This window comes from Chiloscyllium plagiosum, chromosome 14 (genome assembly GCF_004010195.1).
Source record: "Chiloscyllium plagiosum isolate BGI_BamShark_2017 chromosome 14, ASM401019v2, whole genome shotgun sequence".
NCBI lineage: Eukaryota > Metazoa > Chordata > Chondrichthyes > Orectolobiformes > Hemiscylliidae > Chiloscyllium > Chiloscyllium plagiosum.
In genome coordinates, this window is record NC_057723.1 from 77,507,138 (window position 1) to 77,524,682 (window position 17,545).

At 40.4% G+C, this 17,545-nt stretch overlaps 1 protein-coding gene across 2 annotated transcripts in view; it reads right to left on the minus strand.

The window, feature by feature from the left end:
• Positions 1 to 17,545, minus strand: part of LOC122556821 (fibroblast growth factor receptor 4-like) — a 63,580-nt gene that overhangs the window by 31,926 nt on the left and 14,109 nt on the right. Inside the window, exons 2-3 of one of the 2 annotated variants that reach the window (XM_043704027.1) lie at positions 17,116 to 17,397; positions 1,361 to 1,624 (exon numbers count right to left, since the gene is read on the minus strand). In XM_043704027.1, coding sequence (XP_043559962.1) covers positions 1,361 to 1,624; positions 17,116 to 17,221 — 370 coding nt within the window. In that variant the 5' untranslated portion in view covers positions 17,222 to 17,397. Of the gene's footprint in view, positions 1 to 1,360; positions 1,625 to 17,115; positions 17,401 to 17,545 lie in introns of both variants that reach the window. The other variant, XM_043704025.1, reaches the window with a different exon arrangement.

Consider the following 17,545-nt stretch of genomic DNA (forward strand, 5'->3'; position numbering starts at 1 on the left):
CTGATGAAGGGCTTTTGCCCGAAACGTCGATTTTGCCTGTCCTCGGATGCTGCCTGAATTGCTGTGCTCTTCCAGCACCACTGATCCAGAATCTGGTTTCCAGCATCTGCAGTCATTGTTTTTACCTTGTTGATTTTAACCCTACTGCGAATCCTCTTGCAAGGATGCCTGCCTTGAAGAAGTTTTCCTCCACTCTCTACAACATTTCTGATGAAGGGCTTTTGCCCGAAACGTCGATTTCGAAGCTCCTTGGATGCTGCCTGAACTGCTGTGCTCTTCCAGCACCACTGATCCAGAATTCTTAGCATTGTGCTGCATCATTTAAAAAAAAATTCAAACTCAAATTATAGATAAGTCTATGGTGCAGAAAACCAAAAAGATGAAAACAAAATTATAAAGCAACTTAGATAAAACAAGAGATAGTGATTAAGCAAAGTGCTTAAATTCATATCAAGGGGAGGCAATGGTCTGGGGGTATTACTGCTGGACTGTTAATTCAGAGACCCAGACAATGTTCTGGGTACCCAGGTTGGAAGTTCACCATGGCAGATAGTGGAATTTAAATTCGATAAAAAGAAATCTGGAATTAAGAGTCTAATGATGACCATGAATGTCGCATCAACATGTTGACTCTTAACTGCTCTGAGGAGAAAGTGAGGACTGCAGATGCTGGAGATCAGAGTCGAGAGTGTGGTGCTGGAAAAGCGCAGCAGGTCAGGCAGCATCCAGGCAGTATCAGGAATGAAGAAGGGCTCAGGCCCGAAACGTCGATTCTCCTGCTCCTTAGATGCTGCCTGACCTGCTGCGCTTTTCCAGCAATACATTTTCAGCTCTTAACTACTCTGGGTAATTAGGGATGGGCAATAAATGCTGGTCTAGCCAGTGATGGCCCCATGGAAGAATAGAGAAACAGAAAATTAAGCTGTATTCTGAATACAAATGTTTCAAAGACTTGCTGAAGGCTTCCCTCAAGGAATGTGACAGAGATGTAAACGTGTGGAAGACCCTCTTTCAGGAAGAAACCAACTTGGAGGAAGCTCCCATATGAAGGGACACAATTCTTTGAGAACGCCAGTCAGCCAGAGGAAACATGGAAAAGGAACCAGAGGAAGAAATGCCAGAGATCTCAAGGTCAAAGACCAATTCCACCTCCAAAATGTGTACTTGGCAATATCAGGTCCATCAGCCACACAAAGACACACTGAACCCATGACACAAAATTTCCTCCGTGGACAATCATTAGCGAATGTTTGTCAGTGACAATATTCCGAAAAGCACCAACACATTTACAATTAGAAATATTTCTTACTATTTGGGATTTCGGCATCAAAGATTTTATTGAAGAAATTGAGAGTTGTACCTGCTATGGTCACTGTGAAATTCCTTAGAACCTCGCCTGTTCCACGCACCACACAAAGGTACAGGCCAGAATCATCATATGTCATCTCAACAATTTCCAGAACCTTCCGGGCCACATGCACCCTGTCATCTGACAGAAGTTGCTTGTCTTCTTTGTACCAGTTGACATTCACAGATCGATTGGTGTCACATGTTAACTTGAGTCCATCACCAAGGTTCAGGAGGAGATGATCCTGAGCTTCGGCAGTTTCACTGGTAAATAACACTATAAACATAGAAAAAGGAAACTTTTATTATGATTGACATGATCCGTGGAGAATTGCTTCATATTCTCTCTCCCTTTTGCATCTGTCTGTATCTTATGAAACATCTTGTACTTCCTGCCTAAAGGAAAACACAATGACATCTAAAAGTAAGATTTAAGACATTTGTGTCAATATTTTCCATTTATAAAACTGTAATTGTTTGGATATATCAACATTTTGCTACGCTTCATTTACATTATTACCTCAGGTTCTGAAGTGAGAACAGAACCTGTAACATCATAGGACAGATAAGAGTTTTGAGGGGCCTTTTAAAGTGGTCCCTCCCACACTGTCGTGTAGGAAGTGACAGAGGAAATGCCATCTTCTGGCTCATGGTGGATAAGTTATGATTTTTGATGCAGTCAGCAGCAGAGTTCTATGGGAACTGTCATCAGAGTTGGGATTGCACTCAAGTAGAATTTCCAGGTCTCTCTTTCCTCATCTTAATGTTGAGGGTTTTTCCAAATTAAAAACAATTGACTAAGTTGAATTTTGAAAGCTTTAATTGTCACCTAGGTTTCATTCATGCCCTTAAGAACATTAGTACTCATTGAAAGTTTACATTTTTGGATAGCCTTATGCAAAAGAAACATAACCAGGGAAATATTACAAAATTCTAAATCTAATGCATTATGACAACTCTTAGAAAGGCACTCTATCAATGTGTCCAGATGTAATATTACATCCCAACCACCATCCAGTGCTTTCCAGGTCAAATCTCTTCTATCCTGAAGAAGGGCTTATGCCCGAAACGTCGATTCTCCTGTTCCCTGGATGCTGCCTGACCTGCTGCGCTTTTCCAGCAACACATTTTCAGCTCTGATCTCCAGCATCTGCAGACCTCACTTTCTCCTCTCTTTTATCCTCACACAGTAGATAAACATAAGGAATCTAGAAGTGAGTTAAAGCTTACAATGGGATCTCACCTACTCCCAAATACCCATAGAACATATCTGCAATTTCAACTATCTAATTTCCACTTTGCCCGACAAAAATATTCCTAGTTCTACAAGGTCAGGACTGACTCCAAAGTGCTATAACATATCAATTTACAATGGTTGAATTATGCATATCATACCTACAAAATCCTTGACCACACCTGAACTACTGTGAGCAGTTCTGGGAACCACACCTTAAGAAGAACGAGATGCAGGATAAATTTACCAGATTGATACCTGTGCTTCATGGGTTGAACTATTCAGAGAGATTAAACAAACCAAGCCTGTATTCCCTGGAATTTAAGGGAATTTTATCAAAGCTTCATGACATGGCTCAGCATCAGCCTCGGCACAAGGTGTGATCATTATTCCTCTGGTAAAAGGAAGAAAGTCGCTGGTAGATTTGACTAAAAACCTGCCCTCTGTAGATGAACCCTGTTATCCTGGACTCATTATGGTAACAAAATCAGTAATTCTATGCACCAGGGTCAGTAATGAGGCTGACGGATAATGAGGCAAAAGCCAAATCCAATAACAAACACCACTCTGCACCAGACCATTCCACCCAAACAGAGGACACTAATTCCTGAAGAAAATTCTTGGGATTTTTTTTCAAGCCATTCTTCTCTTAAGTACCAAACAAAAAAGCAGTTAGCAAGTATGTAATGCTGGCCACATATGAGCCAGGCTGGAGGCTGCAGCCCTCTATTTTACAGCTGCATTGGATTAACTAAAACAGCACAGATGGAGGATTGTGAGAAAAGACTCTGAGCTAATTTCAGACTGTTTAAGGTCTCTCTTGATTAGATTAGATTCCCTGCAGTGTGGAAACAGGCCCTTCGACCCAACCAGTCCACACCGACCCTCCGAAGAGTAATACACCCAGACCCATTTCCCTCTGGACTAATGCACTTAGCACTATGGGCAATTTAACATGGCCAATTCACCTAACCTGCACATTTTTGGACTGTGGGAGGAAACTGGAGCACCCGGAGGAAACTCACGCAGACACGGGGAGAATGTGCAAACTCCACACAGACAGTCGCCTGAGGCTGGAATCAAACCTGGGACCCTGGTGCTATGAGGCATCAGTGCTAAGCATTGATCCACCATGCCACTGCTGAAGCTAAATGGGGGTTTGTTCAGTTATCGGACCCTTCTGATACCTCAAACACTGTATATGTAAATGTAATCTTGTACAAGTAAGAAATGCCTTTGTTTATTGAATAGAGTCAAACGTTTCACCATAGGCTTCTGTACAGAACTGAACTGCTTTAGGGACTATGAATGTATCTACAGATAGTTTTATGAATAAAGTATATTTTTAAAATAAAAAGTTCCAAACTGTTTTAAGTTCATCTCCTGCAACTGGTAAAATCTTGAGTATTTGCTTTCTTTTCCCTACCCAATAATTTAATTGTGGACAGGTAGTACAAGATATTGTCTCGTGATTTCAGTTTCCATGGTTCACATTAGCTGGATTAATAGCTCCATCTCAATTATTTTATGGGGAATGTCCTTCTGAAGTAAGGCTTGGTTCTTTCAACATGTAAACAATACTCTCCCTAATCATTGCTATTCCTGTCACCTATAAAAGTTCAGGATCTGCTCCTGCATCTTGATAAGCTATGGGTGGAATTTAATCCCCTTGCTGAGGTGTGCTTGGTGGTTAGAAGGGCATAATCAGGTAGGAGGAGGGGGAAGCCAAGCCTGCTTCATGCTCCCACACCGATTAGCTCCCTGGTGGGGAGTTTTGAGCAGAACCTTCTTGCACTGCTGGCAATTGAGATCCTTAAGTGGACAATAAATGCCCACTTAAGGGCCATAACTCACCAACAGTGGTCTGTTTCCCTGACAGGAGTATGACGAGTACCTGGTGGTCCTGCCATTCAAGAGAGTTGCCATCCTTGATGCCAAGGGAGGCCCACCTTTGGCCAGTCAAATGCCAAGAATGACACTTAATACAGTCAACCTTGTCTAAAAGAGGTGATGCAGAGGGAGACCCACAGTATTCCCTCTAAACCCAGACCTGTATATGTTAACGCCATAGTCAACTCTCTCTCATGCTACACCATTTAAAGTTTAAACTTTCTTGCAATCAGTCATTTATCCAAATAAAATCAGAAAGAACTGCAGTGCCATAAATCAGAGACAAAAGTAGAAACTGCTGGAAAAGCTCAGCAGGTCTGGCAGCATCTATGGAGAGAAATGGGAGCTAACATTTCGGGTGAGGAAGTGTCACTCGACCTAAAACGTTAACTATGATTTCTCCCCAAAGATGCTGCCAGACCTGCTGAACTTCTCCAGCAATTCCTATTTTTGTCAGTTATTTTTCCAATTTCAGATCTTCAGAACTAAACTAAATTTCTCCCTCAATTTAGTTGCTGCAATGCATACTCCTAGAGTGTTTGTTACCTCCAATTAAAAGCCAGTGAAAATAAGCCAATTTTGTGACTGAGTGAAAAATGAAATACAAAGGAGGGCATATGAATGTAAGCACTACAGACTGGGATGCAACTGCAGCTCCTGCCAATTACAGTCTTTATCAATCCTGCCTAACATTCATGAGATAACACTGACCTTCAAAGTACAAACACTTCAAGGTGCACTAAACTCTGTTGAAGGCTTTACTCTGATCATTTCTCAGCTGGGATTGGTTGGGAGGCTGTAGGATGACAATAGCCTGATTTTTAGTTTAGTTACAGGATTGCAGTCATGGTCACTTATTTGTATTACGTCAGAGTGACATTAAAGAATTTTATGGGCACAAACACTGAACAAGTTTTCTCTTTGGCTGTAATTGGCAATTAATTTGCAAAATGTATTCCAAGTTGAATTACTTTTCCAAAGTGCAGTTGTCGTTCACTTTTCTGTTCGCACTCATTTACACAACATAAAATCCCATGAAAATATGAGCCAGTTCAATTGGGCACAGTTCTTGATATAAATTAGCACCAGGTACAGTCTTTCTGAAAACGATCCAGTCACAAAAAATAAGTATTTTGATAAGTATCTATCCATCATCTGTGAGGGTCCTGATTTTTAATAGTTGAAGAAAAGGACTTTCTAAAACAGGCAAAGAATCATTTAATTCATGTATTGCAGTCAATTTCTTTATAAATGATGTAGGTGTTTTAACTTTGAAAATCTCAAACGTGTTTAGTTGTGTTCCTGAATCAAAAACTTAATTTTAAGAATTTTCATAATGGTCTAGGAATGGACAAAATTGGCCAAAACTTGTACAGTGATCAGTCTAGAGTGTGACCTTCCTTCTGAACAGGGTGAAAACCAACATACAAGATTGTGGAAACCCTGTGCCTGAAATTTCCCAATCTTTTGTGCTGATATAACAGATTCTGAGGTCAATGACATTACAAGAACCCATACAATCTGGGAGAAACTCTATCCCGGCTATAGCAATATCAGCAAGCTTCCTTCATGCTGGTCTGAGCAATCCTTATATTAGGATAGGATATTACTGTTATAAAGCTGGACTTAACAAGTTTGGCCTTTCAGCACAACTAAGAAGAGGTGACCTAGAATCACAATGATACAGCATAGAACAATGCCTTTTGGTCCCAAGTACTAGTCTCCAGACTTTTAAAGAATTGTCCTGCTTGTCCCATGTCCCATATTTTTCAACAGTGTACCGCATATATTTCTACATTTCTAATGGGCCCCATGATTATGAAGGATTATAACTGGGTAAATTGTTAGCGGGGGCCAAAGAGATATTTGCAGAATCGTAACAAATTCCAAAAAGCTGCAAAAATAATAAAAGAGTGACATTAGAAAATATTTTATTCACAATGGGGATGTTGGGTGTTAGGTTTTGCAATTCCTTGTCACAAATGATTGTTGAAGCTGAATTCATAAATTATTTTTAAAAATGGATGATTGTTTGAAATGAGAATACTGCTCAGCAGCAGTAGGAGATTGGGATTAGACTAGTGACCCCTAGGGAACAGGAACCGGGTCAGAGTGGCCTGTTTCTATGTTGATAGATTCTATGACATCTTACTTTACATTAACATTTTTTGCATGTTTATCCCTTGAGAAGAAATGGCCATGATGCCTCTTTCTTTAACTACGCCAGCACAAACGTGAGACAGATTTTCATTTAAATGAAGCAGATTTATCTGACTCAGCCTAATACTGAATGATGACACAAAGATGTCAGTGCCTACACCAATTAACTCATACAGTGAGAATCAGACGGTCACACATAATGTGAGATGTTGTCACCCTGATGTTTATCATTTCTGCAGGTACAGAATAATCTCCTGTAGCAGAAGTTACAACTCTGAAGTTTTAAATCAAGCATCCTATGCAATGGGAAAAACTCAAGCTCTTTAAATGTATGTGTTGCAGCAGTGTTTTTTTGTTGAAAATCAATGTCTTTCTCATCACCAGACTCCCCACCATCCCCCAAAGGGTCATGACCCAATACCTGACATGGGAAGACAAGAAGGAATGATTTGCTGCTTGCTGAGGCATGACCTTTCAACCTTAGCCAACAACCCCACAGTGACAAGGACAAAAGTACGTTACTTTATAGGACAGGGTGCAGTCAGAGGCTGAGACTCTGCGGGTGTCTTGGAAGAGGTCACTCACTGGGAAACCTGACAACTCCATTGACAAACACGTCAACCTCTGACAGAGCTTCAAGTCAAAGCGTTTGGGTTGAAAACTTGAGGGTGTGGCTTCAAAGAGACTAAAAGTCACTTCTCGGTCACATTCTGAGCAAAATAGCAAAGTGCTCAACCTGCAGTGGAGGACCAACAACTGGAGACAAATAATAGCAAAAGCAGCTATACCCAGAGCCCTCAAATCTTACCAAAGCTCTGGATTCCTGACAACTAAAATAATTAGAGACACCTCATATTTAAGTAACTAATTACTCACAGGAATGTTTTGTTTGTTTGATTTGATTTACATCAGTTATACAGCACAATAGTACATTTTAAATGTGTACCATTGAGATTAGTACGAAAACTATTGCACTTTTAATATTTAATCCAATATTTAATCTGGTGATCAGTGAAACAGGGTTCCAAGGTGTAACTGTGGTAAAGCCACAAAAGTTGGATGGTTTGAAAAATGCTAAATATGGATGAAGACCTTTGGTTCCATTGTTCAGGACTTCCTGTGCCCACTGAGAAATAAATGGGGCTGAAATTTGCTGGAAAGATAATGGGGTGTTAATGAGGCACTCTATTATTAATGTGCAAATTGCCCAGCAGGCTCAGTGGATCAAGAGATCCACTGCAAATCATCAGAATTTGTTGGTCAATTTATGCCACTATACCTTTTGCTTTCCTCAGTGTAGTCATTATTTTAGAAAACTATACTAGATTTGCACAGTAATTGCTCATTAAATTAGCTATGAAAAGGTGGGGCTTGTTTTGATTTCATTTGATTTATTGTTGTCACATGTACCTCATTACAGTGAAAGGTTTTGTTTTGTGAGCAGTACCAGGTAGATCAAGGCAAACAAGGACATATACATCATAGGATGTTTAGATAGATCGCAGCAAACAGGTATATGGCTGCACAGGAAGTGCACAAATCGAGATCAGCATTAGATTTGAAATGAGAGCGCTCCATTCAGCATTCTGATAACAGCAAAGAAGCAGCTGATATTGAACCTGTTGGCACCTGTATCTTCTACCTGATGGAAGAGGTTGGAAGAGAGTATAACTGGGGTTGGAGGGGTCTGTGATGACATTGGCTGCCATTCCACATGGCAACAAGAATTTAACAGGATAAATTTCTATTAATTGGGACCCTTGTGGCATAAATGTATCCTGTTAAATTCTTGTGTCGTGTGGAATGACAACCAACATCATTGAAGACCCCTCTGATCTGGTTACACTCTTCTTCTGAGCATGCCATTAGAAGCTCATACTTTCACTAAATTACAACACAAAAGGTGGACAAAGAAATACAACTAATGGAGTGTGCCATGAAATGCCTTGTTTCAAACAGGACTGGCTAATGTGCCTTTTGTTAAATGGCCTTCAGGTGGAAGAGTAACAGTCCCTTTACTAAGGTATCCTTGCACACTCCATAAACGTTTGATGCTGCCTTGTAATTCAGTACAGCATGGGAACACGCCCTTCGGCCCACCATGTCCATGCCAACCATGATGCCATTGTAAAAGAATCCATCTCCTGCACTCACTACGTATCCTACTGTTCATGTGTTTGTCTAAATGCTTAAATATTGCTATTGTAGCTGCTTGTGCCACCTCCTCTGGCAGTGCTTTCCAGGTACCTGTTACTCTTGTGTAAACAAAACCCTGCCTCACTCATCTCCTTTAAGTTATCCTCCCCCTCACCTAATACCTACACTCCCTAGTATTTGACATTGCCACCCTGAGAAAAAGACTTTGACCACTCACTCTATCCATGCCTCTCATCATTTTATATACTTCTATGAGATCATCCCTCAGCTTCTACATGATCTAGCGAAAACAATCAAAGTTTGTCCAATCTCCCCATAATAGCTAATTCGCTCCAAGTCAGGAAACAAACTGGTAAACTTCTTTTGAACCTTCTCCAAAGCCTCCACAAATTTCCTATAGCATGGCAATAGACTGCACACAATATTCCTGTCATCCAGGATTCATCCTCACAGGAACATGCTGGCTCTGAACTCTAGTCAACCTGTCTTTAAAAATCTCCCACATGTCAGATGTAGATTTACTCTCACACTATCACCCCCCAGTTGAATTTCTCCAGCTCCTGCCTAATACTATTGCAATTAGCATTCCCCAATTTAGCATTTTCACTGATGATCAGTTGTTTCCTGTGGCCTTCTCCTTGACTATTGTAAGATTTACAAAATAACGATCACTGTTCCCAAAATGCTCCCCCACTGCAACTTCAATCATCTGGACAGGCTCATTCCCCAATATAAGGTCCAGTACTGCCCCTTTCCTAGTTGGACTAACTATATATTGTTTCAAGAAACCCTCTTTGATATACTTAACTAATTCTGCCCCATTTTAGTCCCTGGCACTCAGAGAGTCTTAATCAATATTGGGAAAGTTAAAAGCACCCACTACAACAAGCCTGATTTTTTACATGATCAACCTACATAGCTGTTCCTCAATTTCTCGGTAGCTATTGGGAGGCCTATAGTATAACTCCAGCATAGTGATTGTACCTTTCTTATTCCTGAGTTATACCCATAATGCCTCAGTGCATGAGCCCTCTAAGGTGTCTGTCACAGCTGCACTGAGAGATTCTCCTTAATCAGTCATACAGTTCCCCCACCCCTTTTACACCCCTCTGTATCTCACCTGAAACATCAAAACCCTGGAATGCTTAGCTGCCAATCCTGCTCTTCCTTCAACCAGCTTTCTGTTATGGCTACAACATCGTCATCCCATATACTAATCCAGCTGCTACGGTCATCTGCTTTACCTGTTATACCCCACGCATTAAAATGAATACACCTCAGCCTGTCAGTCCCGCAATGTTCATTAACTTGATCCTGCCTATACTTACCATTAGAGTTACTTGGTTTAATCTCTATCTACTTCTCAATCACTCCTCGTGCTGACCCCTGCCACATTAGTTTGAACCCTCCTGAGTGGCACTAGCAAACCTCCCTGCCAGGACATTGGTGCCCATCCAGTTTACGTACCAAGCCATCCTCCTTGTATAGGTACCGCCTGACCTGAAAGAGATCCCAATGATCCAGATATCTGAACCCTCCCTCCTACACCAGCACTTTCAAGTATATTATCTTCTTATTTCTGGCTTCACTAACATGTGGCACACGGAATAATCCCAAGATTACACCCTAGATTGTTGTGCTTTACAATGTTCTATAGAAAATATGCAGCCAATAGATTGCTGTGCTTAAGGACAAGATTGTACATATAGGTGGTCGGTCAGCTCAATGGTTGGTTCATGATACAGAGAGATGCCAACAGCGTGGGTTCAATTCCCACACCGGCTGGGTTACCATGAAGGACTCTCCTTCTCCCTGTGTCTGAGGCACGGTGACCCTCAGGTTAAACCACCACCAGTCATCTCTCTCTAATGAGAGAGCATCCTGTGGTCTGCTGATATAACTTTTTATTTTACATGAAAGACAAAATTTTCTGAGATTCACATTCTATGCAAAGCACCAGAAGTTTCTGATATAATGTTGGTCAGGCTAAAGTCTAACTCATCTGGAAAATATTTGCCAAAAAAATGAATACAAACTATTCAAGTCCAAATATGATGTATATACGTAACTTTGTGTATGTAGTTATTTAATTGTATAACTTACTATAATATAGTTTTATAAATAACTCCAATGGCTAGGTTGGGCTCTGATAGAATTGATTAAATCCAGGATTTTACTGTTGGGCTAATTTGAGTATTAACCTTAATTTTGGACCATGTTTGAGGAGGGTCCTCTCAATGTTGAGTCCGTATATATACTGCATCTTGTGGTGTTAAGCCATACTTGTTTGTGCCAAATTGTCCAATTTGAACTCAGTCAAAACTAGCCTCAGAATTCTTGGACTGAACAGGAATAAGCTTGGCCAGGATTTCTATTTGGGAATTACTGTCCAGTAACTACTAAATTGAAGGTGAGATGTAATCAATCCTCTGAAAGCTTTCTAATATTCATTTGTCCATGCATAAGGAAATACTTTTTGTGTGTTTGCTGGAGAATTGCAATCTGTGCAACCAGAAAGGTAAAAACTTTGTTATAATTTTCCTTCAGATATGTTTGGAATTCATGTTGTAAAGCTTGGTCCATAATTTCCCTTTTGTTAATTTCAATTAATTGTAAAAATTCACTGGAAGTCCGCAGTTAGTCTCACGAGAGAGCCAGTTTTTTGGAAGCAGAGGAATGAAAAGTGAAATAAAACTTTTTGAGGAAAAGAAATTGATTCATTCCTGACACTTTACAAAAAGTGACATTTTGCATGAGTAAGTCATATTCTGTAAACACACACTTTCTTTTGTATTCTCAGTGGTCTCTTTATCTCTTACGCATTCCCTCACAAGGGTATGTCTTATGCAAAACAAATTGAAAAGCTGCTTTCCAGCTCGTTACTGTCCCAGCTTCCAGTAAGAAGCTGCTGTCTTTCCCCTGCCTCCTGTCTGTATCTTTGAATTAGAAGTTACTGTTAGGCTCCTGTTTTTGACTTCCAAATGCTGTGGCCTTCTCCTTGTTTGCTGTCCCAGCTGGCAGCAAACACAGGCCACTCTTGGGTCACCAAGTGTTAATCCTTGCCCTCTGGGAACATGGGAACAACAAACACAAGATTCAAAGCCAGCCTGCCTTTCTCCATAGGCACTAGCCTGGAATTCCCTGATTCCTTCTCAAAATGACAGAGATTGAGTCCCACACTGGGAAGCAGACAAAGCTGCCTCTTCTTCCAACCCTGACACATGAAGAAGTTTATTAAGATGTCATTTATCTCCAGCTGTGTTAAAGAGATGCAGACTGAATCAAATGCAACCTGCTCATGATGCCTTTTAACTTGCCCAGTAGAAAACAGACATTGTTCCAGAATGCTCGACATCCGAGGTTGATGGAATCACTCCCATAGTATGCATTTTCAGAATCAGAAGCACAGGGAGAATGTAGCAAGTGATACATGCTGATTTCAGCAATAAACCCACAGTTCCTGAGACTGAAACTGAGACACAGATTGACATCTACTGACATGCCATATTCACTGACTCAAAATCAGTAACTAGAAAATCCCAAAGCCTTTGAGAGAATACAAGGAAGATCTGGGAAGCTAAAGGAAGGAAAGGAAAGTGACAAAAACCCGCAAGGCAACATAAAAGTGTGGGAAGCTAAGCTTTTTTCAAAATTGATGGTTTATTAAAACTCTTCACAGGATATGAGAAGCAGTGGGGGATGTGATCATTCCACCTCTCATTGCATTTGCCTTCACTATGTTTTTCTAATAATAAAAGTCATTATTTTAAAGAATTATAACACTTTGAATACAATACTTGCTCTACCCAGGCATTTATTATGGCATGCCAGTGAGAATTGTAAAGCCACTGTTTCTGCAATACTTTTATTTACTGCTCCTGCTTTATATCAAAAAACATTAACTCTATTGTGTGAGGGTAGAGATCCACTAGCTCCCTAGTTATACCTCATGGCTCAGCTTCTTTCTCAAGTACACTCTCTATAGTTGCTTCCCTTTCGGTGAATGGTTCCTGCCTTTTAGATTCGTAAGTTATCTGAGGTTCCTAAAAAGGGGAAAAATACTCTTGGGATAAGAGTTCATATGTTAAAGAAGCTTCTCCCCCTCCTGCACACTTAGCAAATATTATTATTATTTTTAAGAACATGTCTCCACCACAACACTTGTAGATACATCATTTGATGTGATGGCTGAGAAATTTTAATTCATTGTAAGCTCTTGTGCATTTATTTAACTTTGTTCTGCTTCAGTTGAGCACTCGGGAATGTGAGAATCCTGATTAAGGATTAGTTAAATTAATTCAGGGACTCACTGACATCACTAAACTATGCAGATCAGATGATCCCAGCTTCAACACCAAATCTATTGTGTTTCGCTGAACTCAATGGGAGGGTATTTAGAGATTTCCAATTGACCTCAACTCACTGTCCTGATTATTGGGAACAAGATCCAGAGCTTCCTGCAAGGAATCCGTTTAGTGTGGAAGTTGTTTGGGCACAGGATTAGGCTGTTCATCATAACAAGCTGTCTAAATTCAAACAGGATGAAGTATCATGGGACTTATGTCATTCTGTGGCCCCCAGTAACAGCTCAGTGAAGCAGATTGCCACTAAATATTGTCTGAGTAAATAGCAAAAGAAAACCTCACAACATGTGTATACCTACTACTTGAATATTTTCCTTGGCATCAGGTAGAGCAGAGTAGAATCTGAAATTTACCCCAATCCACCAGAAGGGGACCTTTTTAAGGGTGCAGAACATAGGGTGACAAGGGCTGAAAACTGTGTTAATCCCCACAATAACCTTTTTTAATTAATTCAAAGAAGAAATGTAAACTATCTTTCCCTTGGAGCCCTCCGTGTTGTTCTTAAATAATGCTGCATTAGCCCATCCTCTCATTACCTCCTGTTGCTCTCTGTAAATAGCTTTTAATCTTCACACACCACCTGCTTAGACAGAGCCTTCCCTTGGCCTTCCTTATCCCTCTACATTGACTCTTGTTCTGACAAAATCTTGATTTTAACAGTTTTATGCTTACTTTCCAATTGTTAATGGTCTAACCCTGTCCTGTTTTTTCTCTATCTCTCTAATCTACTCTAGTTCCTAAAACCTTTGGAGATTTTATTGTTCTAATTCTGCTTGTGCACTTCCGATTTTACAATCTCCCCTCTCACTAATACTTTTCTTAAAATGTATTTCACCTGTCCTTCCTTACGTGCCTCAAAACACTTCTGTGAAGAGCTTTGTGATTTCACATTAAGTTTCATATAAATATGTTTTTGTTGTTGTAAAACACTTTGGGCCATGGAGATTCTGAAAGGCAGCTATTATATAAATGCAACATTGTTTTCTTTTGTGTAGAAATTTCTCATATATCATGCTCAAATAGTTATGGGTCTGATATCAGTTATGTACCACTCTCCTTATTGACATGGATAATAAGTCTAGTAACTATTATGCGCCCTGCAGTTTGACACAGTGTATAGATCTAGTGCTTTATCAATTAATTGCATGTTATCTGGATTGACATAGGTATGGATGGAGCATTAGTTATGTACATGTTCTCTATAATGGCACATTGACACAGATACTGATCTAGTATGACTGGAGTAGATCAGGGAATCATTACCACCTGCAAATTCCCACAAAGTCACAAACCTTCCTGACTTGGAATTACATTGCCGATCCATGATTGGGTCAAAATCCTGGAACTCCCTTCTTAATAACACAATCAGTATCCTTACACTCCAAAGTTTGCAGCAATTCAAAAATGCAGCTCACCACCAACATCTCCAGGGCAATTGCAGACGGGCAATAAACGCTGATCCGACCAGCGATGCTGCAACCCATGTCTGAATAAAAGCAGAGGTGAACATTTTCCTTATACTGATGCAGATAGACAAACTTAGTGGACTGGATTTGTCATTGAAACTTGTTTTCTGTTACTTGGAAGAAACTATGCAGCACTAACAATAACTCAAGGCCTGACTGGTTACTTTAAGACACATTTCATGATCAAGGGAATCATATAAATAAGTAAGTGTCAATCACTGGTGAGATGGATGGGTCTCCATGAGGAGGATAAAGCTGCATATTCTATACAGGAAATAATTCCACTTGGACAATGGAAACAGAGATATGTTCATGTTCAACCACTGGTCATAGTTTGGGGGTACTTTTACTAATTAGGACACAATGTAAAATTGATGCAAGTGGTATAAATTAGTTTAATTCCACACAATCTACTTAACAAAATAGCTAGACTGTCTATTAACATCTATGGCATAAAATAGATTTGAAATGAAAGTAATAATGGAAGATGCATTGTGAAACTTCCAAAGATAAGATTTTGAACTTTGTACAAAACTGAGGTTTGTACAATTCAAAAAGAACTTTCTGGAGTTTAAGAGTGAGGCAGTGGATAGAAAAGGAGACAGTGATGCTCCTTCTGCAACCAAAAGCCTGCTATTCATTAAACAAGCAACTCTTAATTGGCTTCCATGTCTGCAACAATTAAATATTCCTGAAAATTAGCCAAGTTCTTTTACCCTCCATTCAAGAGGAGCAGAGCAGAGTTGCTTGCAGGCCGTGTGAACTCCACGCCTCGTCTTGGCTGTTGATGTGTGAGACGCTCGTTCCATTCATAATAAACTGACAGCCTCTGTTTCTGGTTCCACAGATTGCAGTGGGGCAGGAGGTGGGGGTGGGGGTGGTGGTGGCTGGATTGTCTTTTCCAGAGTGGCAGCTGAGCGTTCCCCCCCCACCCCGCCACACAACCACCACTGGCCTCGCCAAGAGCCCTGGCACCCCCTTACTTCATCGGTTTTGGCCTGAGGCCATGAATCTCACATTAAAGCTCAGAACACTGAAGGATAGAGTGACACACAGAATCGAGCCTGAGCGGGTGCTCTTTATACACAAATGTACACAGTTCCCAGGGACAATAACTGGGCCACCACTCAAAAGCAGGCTAGATTACAGTGCGCATTTCTGTGGACAAAGGCCTCTCTCTGGGTCGAGACTTTGGGGGCAGCATGTGAGACAGGCTAATGAGATCTCACGCAGCAAATCCCTCAGTAACTGCACCATATTCTAATATTCCTCCTTTAACCCTTTACACACCAACAAAGATTTATATGTTACAAACCACACAGTGCTCCTTTAACAAACTTTAAAATGTGCTGTTTCCTCATCAGTCCATTACTCTACAAGTTTAGAGAATCCATGTAGAATATTTAATAGCATATTAAGAGAGCTTCTTCTAATAATTCACCTGATTAAGCCTGCAAATAATGGAGCTGGAAAGAACAGAAATAGCTAACTCAGCACAGAAATAGCTACCTCAGATGGCAGATCCTAATAAACCTACATTTGTATATTCTCTCTATGACCCTTTGGTCTGCACTGGGATTCATTTATTAAGAGGGAGGTGAGGTTTTGGCCCTACACTTGGCTCACTAGGTATGTAAGTGATATTGAGTAGAATTCCCACTCCAGATAGCGAGCCAGCAACTGTGGTTGGAAATGAAATGTGCTGATGTTCAGTGAGGCCAGAACAGTGTCCAGTTGTGATGTTTCCCATGAAGAAATGTGCATTGGTTCCACATGAAGAGTGGTCATTTGAGAAAAATATCAAAAGGTGTCTGGTGCCATGAAGCAAGTGATGAACATGTTTGTGAATGGAGGTGGATTGAGAGACAGCAGACAAAAACATTGTTGGGACTTTCTTCCTCTCTGGGTGAAGTCTCTCAACATGTTCACAGCCTTCAGTCCTGCTCAATTAATATGTTGCAGTTTTGTAATAAACAGAGACCGTTTGCTGGAATTTTATAGATTAGTTTCTTTTTCTTGCTCTTTATTTGTGAGGTCATCAGTCATCTTGTGATATGACTTCACTGGCAACAGCATTGTCTCAGTCAAAAGATCATTGCACTGGAATCTTTGGACTGATTAATAACAATGGACAGTGGGCTAAGCAAGTCAAAGAAAGTACTTAGGATTATGTGTTAACACAGTCCAAAAACAGAGGAATTTTTGTCATGAAGCTTCAAGGCAAGAAGCAGTTATAATGACTTGTTCACGAAAGAGAAAGAGAATGAAGATTCCAGTTGGAGTTAGCAATGGACAAACATCAGTCCAGAGGTCAGTCAAGAGTTGAAGTTCAGTTTACCTGGCCTCATCCAGAACTCTTTTGTCAGACTCAAGTAAGGAGTGATCCTTGCAAGGCTACAAGGTTTAGTGTATTTGCTTATTGAGTTTTTGCCAGAGCTCTGACCGAGAACTGTGCATTGCCATCTCATACTGAATTAATACCTTCTGTTATTCTTACCTGGTTGCGTGGTCTTCTCTTCCAATTTTGATTCAATGGACCTCAACACAGTGAATGCAATGAGAATGAACAAGTAGAGACACAGTTTATACAACACGTGGCTCATTCCTCTTCTTTTGAGCACAACTTAAATTTTAAACTTTCCAATCTTTTGTCACTCAGCTGCTCAGTGCACTCATTGGCGATGATGGGGGATGGAGGGCTCTCCAACTTTGTGTGTTTTAGTTGTTCTTTTCTCTTATTGGCAGAGGCCTGTGCATTAGTTCTTCAACTGCTGGATGTCTGCTGGAAAAGAAAATAAAACAATCAGCTCAAACTGAGCAGCTTCCTCTGTGAACATGGTATTACCACCAACTACTTTGAACATGAATAGCGTATGACTTTGCATGGCACACAAACTAAAATCCTTTACAGGGTCTGTGATCCAATT